A 13,623-nucleotide genomic window follows, 5' to 3' on the forward strand; every position below is an offset into this window, starting at 1 on the left:
CACTGTGTGGTCTCCACACGCATAGCTTGTGGGCTCTGCCTAGTGGATGGTCCCAGAGGCTTCTGCACCATCACCACGTGCCTTGCCCAGGCATTGGGCCTCCTCCTGCCTGCTCCCATGGCCTCTCTAATCCCTGACCAGACTCTAGAATAGGTCTAGGTCTCTTGGGACACAGGACACTGGATTTTCCACGTGGGGGTGATAGCTTGGGGTTAGGCTCTCCTCATTCCTGTACGCCCCTGCAATTGAGAAGATCCAGACCCAGCCTTTTCTGGGTTACCAAGAGGACTCAGTGATAGAACAGCCATATACTGGGGTGTCCCGCCTGAACCCCAGGGGTAGGAAAGTGAGGGTATCCTGCCTTACCAGTAACCTTGACCACACAGCCCCAGCCTGTGAGTATCATGGACCCCTCTAACTTCTCTCTCTCTCTCTCTCTCTCTCTCTCTCTCTCTCTCTCTCTCTCTCTCTCTCTCCCCTCTAGGTGGGAAGGTCTGATCCTCATCATCTTGTACGTGTTTTATATTCTCATCATGAAGTAAGTGGCCTCTCCCTTTCTTTGAGACCTGAAGGCCCCCTTCCTCCATACCCTACTCGTGTCCTCTTCCAGTTCCTTTGAGGCAGCCTTCATTCTCTAGGAACAGCATTCAGGGCCATCCAGAGTGGGGACCTGGCTCAGGCACTGGTGTCGACCTGGGTGTCTGAATGTCTGGTGTAGGGCAGTTAGATACTGCTCTCTCAAACTGATTCTCCAGCAAGGACCTATATCCCTCCCTGTTCTGGGCAGCTCCCCTTACCCCAAGGTAACCACTCTCCTGCTGTTTCAGTAAGTCTAGTAACTCGATACTATTCTCAAAGGCTCAGCAGCTTAACTCCTGCTCCAGGCTTTATTAAATGCCACTTGTCAGGACCACTGCTTATCCCAGCAACAGCAACCTACTTGTAACCCTGGGGTGTAAGCACCGTGTTCTGGGTTGGAAAACCTTGAGCCACTTGGGAAGCTGCCTGGGTCGAAACCATCTTAAACAGGAAGACCAGACAGCTGTAAAGGTGAAGTTCTAACACATGCGTCCACATAGATGAACCTTAAAAAGCTCACCGAGTAGAAGCAGCCACTCCCAAAAGGCCAAATAACATAGGACTCCGTGCTCGCATGGTATCTAGAAGTCAAGTTCATGGAGACACATAGATGAGAGGTCAAACAGAGGCTTCAGGGATGAGGCATGAGTGGGTGCAGCCTTGATGTTGGGATGATGGAAATGGCGGGAAATATTAATGGTGGTTGTGTTATAGTAAGTACCAGCATCACCAAAGCTTCTCCCCTCTCGTGTAATTAAAGTGAAAGACATCTCCATGGGTGTTATGAGTGTCCTTACCTTTATATAAAACACAATATTATATAAATATTTCACACAATGGGAGACTAAAGAGTCCAGCAGGAGAATTCACCAGAGACTGCCTTTCTTCTTAGTGAACAGCAGAGAGACTCAGAGATGGAGAGTCACTCTCTTCTCTCGAGGGATGGCTATGCTGGCCAGGACTGATGTGGGAGATCGATGGTCACCAAGCAGTCAGCTTGAGAAACAGTTGCTTCCTGGGGAGGGAAGAAGCATGGTGGTGATGTCTCCTCTCAGTCTGTCCTGTAGGTTGAGTTGAATTGCCTTTATTAGGATATGCATGTGAGGAGCATCAAGTGCATTGGCTGTAAGGCTTCCAACACCCCCAGGAGGACACTCATAGCTCAGTAGAAGCTGGTGCCCCAGACTGTACAGGATCCCAGTATTCTTGCCAAGAAACCCCTTAAACTCAGTTGGAGAGCCTCCCTAGCTCCCCTCCATGTCCAGTGCTTTGTTGACTGCATGCCTGATGCCCCATCCACCTGGTAGGATGGGATCCTTCCCCCCCTCCATTGTTCTGACCCCCTGCCTTACCTGACTCACAGGTACAATATGAAGATGCAGACGTTTTTCACAACCAAACAAAAGAGCATTGCAAATGGTAACCCAGTCAGCAACGAGCTGGAAGATGGTAATGACCTCTATGATGGTAGCTTTGATGACCCATCTGTGCCATTGCTGGGGCAAGGTAAGGCTGAGCAGACAGGAGCTGTGGACCCTGGTGGAAGACACACACACACACACACACACACACACACACACACTCACACACACACACACACACACACACACACACACACACACACTGTTGCCTTCATACATACCCCAGATGAGGAGAGAACACCCGCATTTGAGATGTTGATCAGATTGGCATTTACTTTGATGGGAAAGGATAAAAGGAAGAAAGTCCCCTAAAAACAAAGACCATGAATTACATCATAGAAAAAAAATGCTTCCAGGGGCAGATGGGAGGCTTGATTGACTTGAGAGATACAGTGTTGTCTCTACCCAAGAGAAGAGCCCAGAACAGGAAGCTGAGGCAAGAGAGCCTAGACCTCATACCTCCAGTACCAAGCTCTGTCCTTGAGAAATTCATCCCGGAAACTTTCCCTTCCTAGGCTGTGAACCTTTGCCTAGAGGGACAGCAAGGCCTGGGAAAACCAGCCTCAGAGTTCACAGGCAACCCAGCCCAACCCAGAGGCCTGCTTGGAGGTCCAATCCGATGAATCACCTTCATCTCCCTAGCTCCTCTGGGAACCCGGGCCTCTGGAGCCAGTCCCTGTTTTCTTGCTCTCAGTCTTGGAATTCTCTTGATCTGAGAGCTACTTCCTTGGAAATATCCTCAATCCTTAATAATCCAGCCAGTTGTCAATTAACACCCACTGCCTTGGGACAGCTGTGCCATCAGAGCAGCATTAAAGCCTGAGTGGTAGGTAATTGTGACAGGAGAAGGAAACCCAGGGCTACGTGGCATCCTCAATTCACTCCAGGCATCTTCCACCCTTATTCCTCAGTGCCCCCAGGCAAGTCTCAATGTTTTGTAGGGGTCTTTAGCCTGCTTGTGGTATTGGGAGTGGTGGCAGCTAAGGATCCCCTCTGTCCCTCAGCCCTCTACACCTCTGTCCTGGTCAGAGCAAGACAGACGTTTCCTCTCGGGTGCATTTTGCACAAATGTCTTCTGCTCTGTCTTGGGTATTCCCAAGAAGAAGGTGTTTGTCACAGATGTTCCACTGAGTGGTACATCTTTCTACATGGAAGGAGGAAACTCATGGAGTGGGAGAGGGAGCCCAGTTCTGAGGATCCCACTCCAGCCACTGGAGGCACACCAATGAGGGACGGCCAGTGAAGCCCAGATCATGGGGATGAAGGTGTGTTACAAGTGGCATTTCATAAGTTCCCAGCAAGGTGTCACAGAGAGCAGGTTGTAGAACAACCTCCTCTTCAAGGAGGCTCTCACATTGGCCATGGTTTGGGATTCTAACCTCCATAGTCACAGGGTTCTGACGTACCCATTGCAAGTCCCATAGTGGGACAGGATAGAGGCCATCCTACTCGGCATGTCTATGGTACTGGAAGCTTCTTTGAACTTTAATGGCAAAGAAGAAAGCTCTGAGTGGAAAATCAGGATGCTCCCACTTCCCGATGCCCCCTGTCCTGAGGCTGGCAATGGATGCTCAACCCTGGTGTCCTGTGAGAGGCACTCCTCACATATAGTAGGACCTCAACTCTAACCTTCCCAGGAAGTGAAGGCTCCCCACACTGGCTGCCCACATACATGACTCTTTTCTGTAGCTCTGTGGTGTTCTTATCACGTTGATACTCAGTGACAGTAGGGTTCTCCATGGGCCTTCCCCATCATCACCGAGTCCAGAGTAACTTCCAGAAAGTTGGAAGACCGGTCACAGAACTGGCCCAGGGCACTGGGACTGAGGGAGAAGCGAGTCTCCTACACCGCTTATTAAACATTTACATTAGAGGCGGTAGGAGGAAAGGGTCCCAAGAGGGTTGGATAAACGAGGCACGGGTCTTGGTTTCTGGGTTTGGAGAAGTCTCCGCCTAGATGTACGGTCTCAATGACTGTATCTGGTCTTTACTGTCCCCAGAAGATACTCCCCGAGACTATTTGCAATTTGCTGCAACATAATGTCCCCTGAATAGAGTGGGTACATGGGAGGAAGAATTCGCAGTAAAACCGCAGGACTGAGATGACCGGAACTTTCCACGTTGCCTTTCTAGCAGTATTGCCATGTCTACAGATAACGTCACTTTCTTTCCCCCCTCCTCAGCCTCCTGGCAGGTGGCTCTCCAGCCACACCACAGAAAAAGAGTCTGAATTGCCTGCTGCTGTTTCAAGGAGTCCCCTGGGCTGGGGGTGTAGCTCAGGGGTAGGGTGCTTGCCTGGCACGCACAAACCTCTAGAAAGAATGAATAGCAAATTACCTGCTTTCCCAACCCTGCGTTTCTCATATAAAATCTAAAATTTCTGTTTCCTTGTGGGAGAAGCCTCTTTGTACGTAAATGTTCTTAGACACCATGTGGCTCAGGCCACTGCTTCAGTCTCCTGATTGGTTCTCCAGTGGCCTCGTTCATAGCCTGACAACCAGGTCTGCCTGGCCGCCGGCCGCCATCTTGGATGAAGCTGTTCAAGCTTAGAGAGCTCCCAAGGGGCCCTTCCAAGCTGCCCTGGTATTGGACACCAGGAAAGGGAAGGGAGGGGTAATACTGGGCCTTAGGAGGAATTGCCAGGAAAACGTCTTACAGTGGAGTACCCTATGTAAGGGCATGATGGGGACAAGGGAGCCAGGTGTCATGGCTCCTCCCTCACAGGCCCTGCAGGCTTTTGAGCCCAAGTATTCTCCATGCAGTACCTGTAATGAGTCTGCTTCTACAGAATGGAGACTGGCACACCAGCTGCAGGGGTTTGCGGGTGCCCCTCCCTCTGTCAGCCCAGAGCATCGAGGCTCCCTGTGGAAGGAGCCTGCTACTAACACCCTCCTTCATGTAACCTCCCTCCCCCGGCATCCCTGGCACCAGCAAGAGCTCTGCCCTCAGACTCTGCCGCCGCCGCACGCTAACCCACCTGTAGCCATCTGTGCCGGCCTCTGTGTCCTTAACTCTTCTTCTAAATTGTAAGTAATCTGCTCTCATCTTGGCCATAACACACGCTTTCAAGCAGTAAACACAACTCAGGAGCCCAAGCCCCACACTGTCCACCTCTGTGGAGGTTAGTGTCCATCTCGGACAGATGCACGGGCCCCCAGCTGTTTCTAACCCACTCGTCTCCTGTCTGCTGAGCCTTGCTGCCTGTGTGGGGTTTCGTGTATGTGAGTGTGTTTGCAGGGGCAGGGAGGGCTGTTTGCTGTGCGTTTTGCAAGTTTTTATACCACTAACTTCTGCATGAGTTTGCCCTTTGGATCTGCTCCTTGCTTATTCAGTTCCTCATGCAGGACGCCATACAATCTGGTGTTGGGTATGGCAAGGGAACAGCCACATCTGTTTTCTTAGCCCCTTCCAAGGGGACATGCTGCCTGTTTCAGGGTGCTGTGTTCATGAGTGGTTTGGTTACTAGATTTTCCCTAGCACCTGAAATGCCGTGCCAAGCTCCTGCAGACACTGGTCCAGGACTGGACCTTGCACTCTGTCTCCCAAGGGAAAAGAAAGGGTACCCAAGCACCCTGAAGGGTATCGGGGTTCATCAAAAAACACTGAGCCCTGACAGTAGCATGTCCTCAGATGAACAGGCTGGATCCCTGATGTCTCGTCTAGGGCCTGGGGCCAAATCCTTGACCACTCCGCTTGCTGGAGGCAGTCATCCCATAGCAATGAGGATGGCTCACTTCAAGACAGAGCAAAGGGCCCAGGGAAAGGTTACAATGGTACTGGCCTCTGTGTCAGCATTTTCCACTCCTAAAGACCCTTACTGACTTGGAAAGTTTTATCTGAGTCCCTAAAAACCAGGGTGGTGGTGTTGGTCCAGTCTCCAGGTGGACCTGTCCAATTATGAGTGGCAGGTGCACACAACTGTCTATGGCTTAAGTGGGCTGTCCCAGAGTCCTAGACAAGGCAATAAAAGACCCTTGCAGCCATCCAAGGCTGAACCCTTGAAGAGAGAGACCTGAGGGGGTCAGGCAGCAACCATGGAGAGGCCAGGTTTAGCACAGCACCAGCAGTTTATCTGCTAGCTCTGTGTAACTCACAGTCATGGGTATTCCAGAAATAAGCCACATTTTAAAGGGAGAAGCTGAATCCAGGTCTCTGACCTCGGGGAAAGTGTTATCTGCCAAGCACACAGGCCTAAGATGTTGGCCATGACAGGAAGTTAGTCACTGTCACTAGGGCAGTGTCCTCCAAGGGGCCAACACTGATCGTGGGGTATGCTCTATAGTGAAGGAGAAACCTCCCTATGGCAAGTCCCCCGTGGTGATGGTGGATGAGATTCTCAGCTCCAGTCCTCCCAAGTTCACCTTCCCTGAGGCTGGCCTGCGCATCATGATCACCAACAAGTTTGGGCCCAGGACCCGACTACGGATGGCCAGCAGGATCATAATTAATGAAGTAAGTTAACCCAGCACGTGGGTACAGCCTGTAACCTACAGATTGCATGTGGTAGAGAGAAGCTATGGATGCAACCCAACACAAAAATTTAACCTTGCTTAAAATAAGATATTTGGGGTTTTTTTTTTTTGCAATTTTCTTTTGTAATTCAATTGCATGGTTCTCGGGCATGAACTTCATAGATGACAGCACCCACCATATTGCAGTGTTAAAAGGTTGGGCACACTGGCTGTACTGGCTGGTTTTATGTGTCAACTTGACACAAGCTGGAGTTATCACAGAGAAAGGAGCCTCCCTCGAGGAAATGCATCCGTGATATCCAGCTGTAAGGCATTCTCTTAATTAGTGATGAAGGGTGGGAGGGCCCTTGCCAGTGGTGCCATCCCTGGGCTGGTGGTCCTGGGTTCTATAAGGAAGCAGACTGAGTGAGCAAGGGGAAGTAAGCCAGTAAGCCACACTCCTCCATGGCTTCTGTATCCACTCCTGCCTCCAAGTTGCTGCCCTGTATGAGTTCTTATCTTGACTTCCTTTGGTGATGAACAGCAATGTGCAAGTGTGAGGTGAATAACTCCTTTCCTCCCCGACTTACTTCTTGGTCCTGATGTTTGTGCGGGAAGAGAAACCCTGACCAAGACACTGGCTAAACAGAAAGTGAGTGGCCTTGGGTGGCTCTGGCTGTCCCGGGTGCCCTTATCCCCTTAGGACTCTCTGCAATTGCAGAGGGAAGGAAGGGCAGGGACCTGCAGAAGTCTGTCATGGAAGTTGAACAGAAAGTAGAGGAGCCCCCAGCCCTGAAGTATTTCAGTTTTCCTCAGTAGCTAGAGTTGAGCTAATTAGAGAAAGGGAGCCTGCAGTATGGGGTTTTTCTTCACAGAGTTAATTAGAGAGAGAACCGAACATGGACACATTCCTGTTCTCTGTGGCCTGGGACCCCTGAAGAATTGCCAGTTGTCTTAGGTTCTATTGCTGTTCCCCGTGACCTAGGCAATTTATAAAAGGAAACATTTAACTGGGGACTTGCTTCCAGTATTAGAGGGTCAGTCCATTACCCTGGTGGGGAGCATTGGCAGCAGCAGGAAGGCAGGCAGGCAGACATGGAGCTGGAGAAGTAGCTCCTAGCTTACATCTGATCCACAAGTTGCAAGGAGAGGGAGAAAGGGAGCGAGGGAGGGAGGGAGGGAGGGGACAGAAAAACAGAGACCAGGAGATAGACAGCCTGGCGTGGGCTTTTAAAACAGTTATGAACCTTTTAAAGCAGTTTTTATATCGCTTGCTGTGGGACACAAGTCATAGCACAGGGGGAAGCAGCCAGACTGCAGAAGATCCTGGAGACAGACTCCCTCCTAAAACAGCAGGGGACTGGATACCTTAGGGGAGACCCAGCTCAAGGTTCCCCCACCCAGCACTTTTCTTCAAGACTTCTCTGTTCTTGTGGTCAAAGCCCGCCCACAGGGACACATCTCCTTTAACAAGGCCACACCTCTTAAATCTTCCCAAACAGTTCCACTAATGGGACCAAGCATTCAAACAGGCGAGGAGCCTATGGGGCCATTTGCCTTTAAACCACCACCCGGGTGAGCAGAGAGAGCTCCTGGGGATTTTCCTCGGCACAGTTGCTGTTCTGGGTGTCTCCTCATTTGAAAAAGTAGTCATACGTTGGCTATCCCTCAACCAGTCTGCAAAGATAATGAGCTTAGCCTGTTCCCTGGCCTGGCTTCCTAAGTGCAGTCTAGGACTTGCTGGCCTCATTCTCAGAAGCAAGCAGTGGCCAGAGGACTGAGACTGGAAATTAGTAGCCAGCACATAGATGTCTGCAAAAGCATTATTTCTCAGTGATCAAAGGTTGTCTCTCTGGCATGCTTTACGCTTTGATTTACTGTTAAGTATGTCATCTGTGTGGGAAGTACATCAAGCAGGGAAATGCCTTCTGGGTTTGAAATCGTGCTGGTCCATATCAGTGACATTTATTTCAGGAAATTTTTATGGAATCCTGCCCATTTTTTTTATAAGCATCAGAATAACACTCACGGGGTGCTGCGGGGGTGGGAAGGGGGAGGGCTGGTCAGTAACTCTGAAAGATTGGGAGCAGTGGCTTTATAGTGTCATTTATAACACAAAGATTTGTGGTTGCTTATTTGTTTGAGAAATTTAGGCTGGTCTTGCCTTCACGTGTGATCCAGGCTGGTCTTGCCTTCACAGTGTGATTCAGGCTACGCTGGATCCTCCTGCCTCTGCTTCGGGCTGGGCCACACCAGGTCTGAGTACCAGGCTTTGACAAGCTGGTGAATTTGAGCTGTTGGTACTACACATGGTTTCATCTGCTGGGGTTGCCCTGCTCTGTAAGGCAGCCTGGGAGCCACAGAGGCTGGGCTCAGAAGAAAGGAACTAAGTTCAAATCTCACACCCACCGCTAAATTTCTCCATCTCCTTGGCTTCAGTTCCTCCGTCTAATGTTCCTGGACGTCTAATGTTCTTCCACCCACATGCATTGGAGGACTTTCCCAGCCTAAGCAGTAATTTTAGGAACAGTCATCATAGGCTAGGAACAGTGGAGAACCAAACCCACAAAATACTCAGTTTCAAACTTGCTTACTGAGATACCCTGAGGAAGTAGGTTGGTTGGCAAAGTGCCTGTCTTGCAAACCCAAGGACCCGAGTTCAATCCTCAGAACCCACATTTAAAAAGTCAGGCCTGTTGGCATGTACTTGCGATCCCAGCATGTACATTTCAAATGGATCCCAGGTTCCATTTCAAACAAACAGCAGACAGGTCCTGATGTTAACCCGGTGTCCTCCACATGAACGGTCACCTGTTGCATGCATACCTACACATCTGTGCTACATACACACACCTTCGTCTGCATGTACACATGAATGTGCACATGTAAACGCACTCATCCTTGTATGCACAGTAAATGATGCTTTAGTCATTTTAACAATTTATTTTTATTTTTACTTATTCGCATGTGTGTGGGATAAAGTGTAATCCTCTGCTGATTCTGCAAAGCCAGGTTGCAACCCTCCCCAGTCCTCATGTTAACCTGCTCTGGAGCGATGACCCTTGCCTTCATAATTCTGTCTCTGCACAGATAGGTCTCTCCATATTTGTTCTTTGTTTGTTATTTGGGACTTCGTGGATGGCTTTTTGTTTAATCCCTGCTCACTAACCAAATACCCCTTGTCTAGGCCCGAATATCAAAGACCCCTCTGCTCTTTCTACTAAGTAAATATTGAAAACTGTGGGGGAAAAGTTGAGAAGTACCCCATACCCTAACACACGGATACAGACACACACGCACGCACACACACACACACACACACACACACACACACACACACACACACACCATGCTTTTTGTGGTTTAGGAGTCTTTGTCTCAAACCTATGCAAAGACGTTCTTCAGAGCAAGGATGGGCTTCCAATATGAACAGTAATGGCTCCCCTATGGGACCACCAGAATAGGTGCTAGGCACCACATTATGCAAGTTTACTGAGGGCCACAGCTCCTTTCCTGAATCTCTTGGAGTGGTAGGAAAATTTGAACGTTACCATGGAATGCCCATGAAACTGAGCTGATGTATAAACCACGAGTAGGAGCAGGGGGAAGAGAGCTGAGATGAGATAATTGTAGAGACCTATTTATTCAATCATTTCTTTCCTTTTTTCTTTTCTTTCTTTCTCTCTTTTTTTTTTTTAACTTTTGAGATGGTGCATCTTAGAGACCAGACTGGCCTCCAAGCATAATCCTTGAATTTACAATCCTACTGCCTTCTTCCCTCCCCCTCCAAGTGCCGCGGCTGTAGGCATTTGCCTCCAGACCTGGTTTATTCAGTGTAGGGATCAACCCACGACTTCATGCGTGCTAACCAGTACTCCACCAACTCAGCTACATCCTCATCCTTGTTGATTTCGTACAATATGCCTTCTGTCTGGGCCTGTGTACAACGAAGCCCACAGACAGGGCAAGTGAGACCAGCCAGGCTGGGGTGACACCAAAGCTGCTTCCATTATTAGCTGTGGCCCAAGAGGTGCGGGGAAGGACGTGGCTTTGGTGGAAGATGCTGGCTTTGGAGAATGCATTCACGGGGCATGGAATGAGATGCAGAGAGAGAATCCGTTGATGAACAGCCTAGCGGTAAGATGATTGGCAGCGGTGTTTGTTGGAGAAAACACTGACTGAAACTAGATTCCATACTAGCACACACTCAGGGTGGTTAAAGTGGGAAGGACTGGATACAGCGAGCGTTGGCAAGGGTGGGAGGCAACTGCCACTCAGCTTGGTGTGTGTGTCTTTCCTCCCGTCCCCCCAGCGACAGAGGTTGATCAACTCGGCCAATGGTGTTAACAGCAAGCCACTGCAAAATGGGAGACACGAGAACATGGAGAATGGAAATGTCCCTGTAGAGAACCCTGAAGACCCACAGCAGGGCCAGGAGCAGCAGCCGCCACCACAGCCGCCACCCCCAGAGCCTGAGTCGGTAGAGACGGTCTTCCTGTCGCCCTTCTCAATGCCTGGTGAGTCTGGGGGTGCTGGTCCTCAAGCCAAGTTTCTAGGGGTGACCTTGGGACCATGCCTAGATCTTCAAGATAGAGGCCCTGACCTGGAGGGGTGGAGGTCTGATACAGAGCACTGTCATTGGGTCACCAAGGTGCCCCAAGGCACTGGATAAAAACATACTATCTGCATTGCAAGTAAGAGCTGAGTAGATGCGGACACCACTGAAGGTGGTTGGAGCCTGAAGGATGGAGAGAGGCAGTTTGGCCCACAGGAAGCACTGGTAACTTTTTGTGAACACACGTGAATGCTATGGGTTCCCGGTTAGTCTTACAATAAAAAAACAGCAATCAGTAACACAGTTTTTATGGACCCTAGCGGCAGGGGTATAAACCCAAGAGCAGGGAGGTGTTCCATTGCACCGATGCGGAGGTCAAACGTAGACAGCATCAGGTGTCCCACGCTGTCACTCTCCACCTTAATCCTTTGAGACAGGGTCTGTCACCGACCCTGGAACTAAGCTGGTGGCCAGCAAACCCCAACGATCTTCCTGTTTCTACAACCTCATAGAACTGCCTCCGGCTTTTCATATGGGTACTGGAGATTCGAACTTAGGTCTTCCCTCTTGCATGGCAAGCACATTTGCCTGCTGAGCCGTCTCTGCAGTTCTCCGCGGACACTCTTATACTCCCAGTTTCATGTGCAGAACGTATTTGCACAGTGACCTGACTTTCAGACGGGATAGCCTAAGGTGGTGACTGCTCCTTCCACAGTTCACCTGACAACTGGGTGCGCTTTCTCCCATAAATAAGCCAGATCAGACTGCAGGCTGCCACTGGCCCTCAAACACCCTCCAGTCTCACTTGGAGTCTTTCCTACAGGCCGAGGGTCACCTAACTGCTGGGCTGCACTGAATGTATCCGCTCTTCTGTCTCCCATAACCTCTGCTCCAGTCACTCTGGCCTCCTCAGTGCCACCCCTCAAACGCCCCCCACACTCCCCTACCTTGGTACCTTCACGCTGCCCTTCACTAGAGTGTACTTGCCTCAGTTATTTCTGTGACATCCTCCGTCCTCTCTGCACCGATGTCACTGTACCAGTGTGGGCTTCCGCGTCACCTTATTATAAGTGCTCTTTTATTTAATCTTGAGGGTCTCCCACCACTAAACTGCCAATTCCCCGGGGGTGGGCATCTTTGTCTACTGACTTCCGTCTGTATCCCGGCACTGCGTTTGTATACTTGGAAAGCTGCAGGATGAATGAGCTCAAGAGCTTGCCTGTCAGAATCCAGAAGCCACTCTGTGTGTATTCTCTGTCCCCAGCCTTCCATGAACTCTCTGAAGTCCTCGGTGTGACCCAGAGCCTTAAGCACTGGACTCCATTCCTGGCCATTCTATCCTACCGCCCACCCTCCTAAGAGGGAGCAGAATTCTAGGACATTCCAATCCAGAGCTTCATATTTCTCTAATTAAAAGTCTGTGCTTAGTATCTTACTGTGCAGCGGGCCTGGGACTGCCGTTCCGGGCCCCTGGGATGCAGACTCTCATGGGACCACAGATTCCCTAGAGTTTCTGGATTAGAAAACCTCCATGATATATGCCTTAATGCAGCTCTGGGGCTTGTCCTCAAACTCGGGGATGAGCTCCAAGCCCCAAGCAGGGCCTGGAGGACACATGTCATACTTCTCTGGAGCCCAGCCTTACAGAGTATCAACCCAAGCAGCTGAAATCATCTGTGGTACCAACATCCTGATGATCTGTCTGGATTGGGAATTGCTAGCCCTGATCAAGCACCTTTTTTCTTTTTCTACCAAAGATAGAGCCAAAAAATTATATCTGGTCCCTTACTGCAATCTCTGGGGAGATTAGCCCTGAGGTTCAGCCTTTCTAGGCCCTCTCTGCCATCCAGATGACCTAAAGGAAGTGGTGTTTGTACCTCCAGTGAGCTCTCCTGCGTCTCCTGGGGACCATACATTCTATATGCATTGGCTGGTCAGGGTAAAAGCCACACTAATTTGGTAGGGGGTTGTTCCTGAATTATCTGGAACCCTGAAAGCCAAGAGATGTGTGTCTTCTCCAGATGCAAGGTTCCCATACTGAGGTTCTCCTTGGGACATGCAGATGAGAGGACTTCTTTAGAACAGGTCCTAGGAAACCAGTATGTACCTCCAGGGCCATGGTAATCAAAGAACCAGTGTGGGGGAGGGGGTGTTGGAGCAGGACCACAGCAGGCAGTTGCAGCCTGTGTTGAATGACCGTTGGTGATCTGTGCTCTAATGGGTGGGTATGAGCAGCTCTGTACATCCATCTACCTCTCACTCTCCTCTGGCCCCTCCAGTGGCATCCTGGTCCTGAAGCATCCAGGAGCCTATGGGAGAGACACATGAGGGTCAATTGCTGCTCTGTAAAGTGAGGCAGCCCCTTGGAAGGATGACTTGTTCCTGTTTCCTTCAAGCCTTGAGTGTGGCAGAAGTGGAACAGCCCGTAGGATCGGCCCCTCTTCCCTACCTCCAGATCTGGAGCACCTCAGTGATATAGCTGTGGGGTCACTACATAGGACAAGAGCTAGCTCACGGGGGCCCCAGCCGCCTGCTGGGTAACTGCTTTGTGAACTGTCCAGGAGCCTTTTGGGGAGCTCTTGACTTTCCTTCTTGGCTCCAGGATGTCCTTGGGTGT

At 50.3% G+C, this 13,623-nt stretch overlaps 1 protein-coding gene across 2 annotated transcripts in view; it reads left to right on the plus strand.

Moving 5' to 3' along the window:
- Positions 1-13,623, plus strand: part of Slc24a4 (solute carrier family 24 member 4) — a 139,060-nt gene that overhangs the window by 94,841 nt on the left and 30,596 nt on the right. The window contains 4 exon segments of one of the 2 annotated variants that reach the window (NM_001401345.2): positions 485-538; positions 1,943-2,085; positions 6,283-6,452; positions 10,764-10,968. In NM_001401345.2, the coding sequence (NP_001388274.1) occupies positions 485-538; positions 1,943-2,085; positions 6,283-6,452; positions 10,764-10,968 (572 nt within the window). 2 annotated transcript variants of the gene reach the window in all.

Source organism: Rattus norvegicus, chromosome 6 (assembly GCF_021556685.1).
Source record: "Rattus norvegicus strain SHRSP/BbbUtx chromosome 6, alternate assembly SHRSP_T2T, whole genome shotgun sequence".
Classification (NCBI taxonomy): domain Eukaryota; kingdom Metazoa; phylum Chordata; class Mammalia; order Rodentia; family Muridae; genus Rattus; species Rattus norvegicus.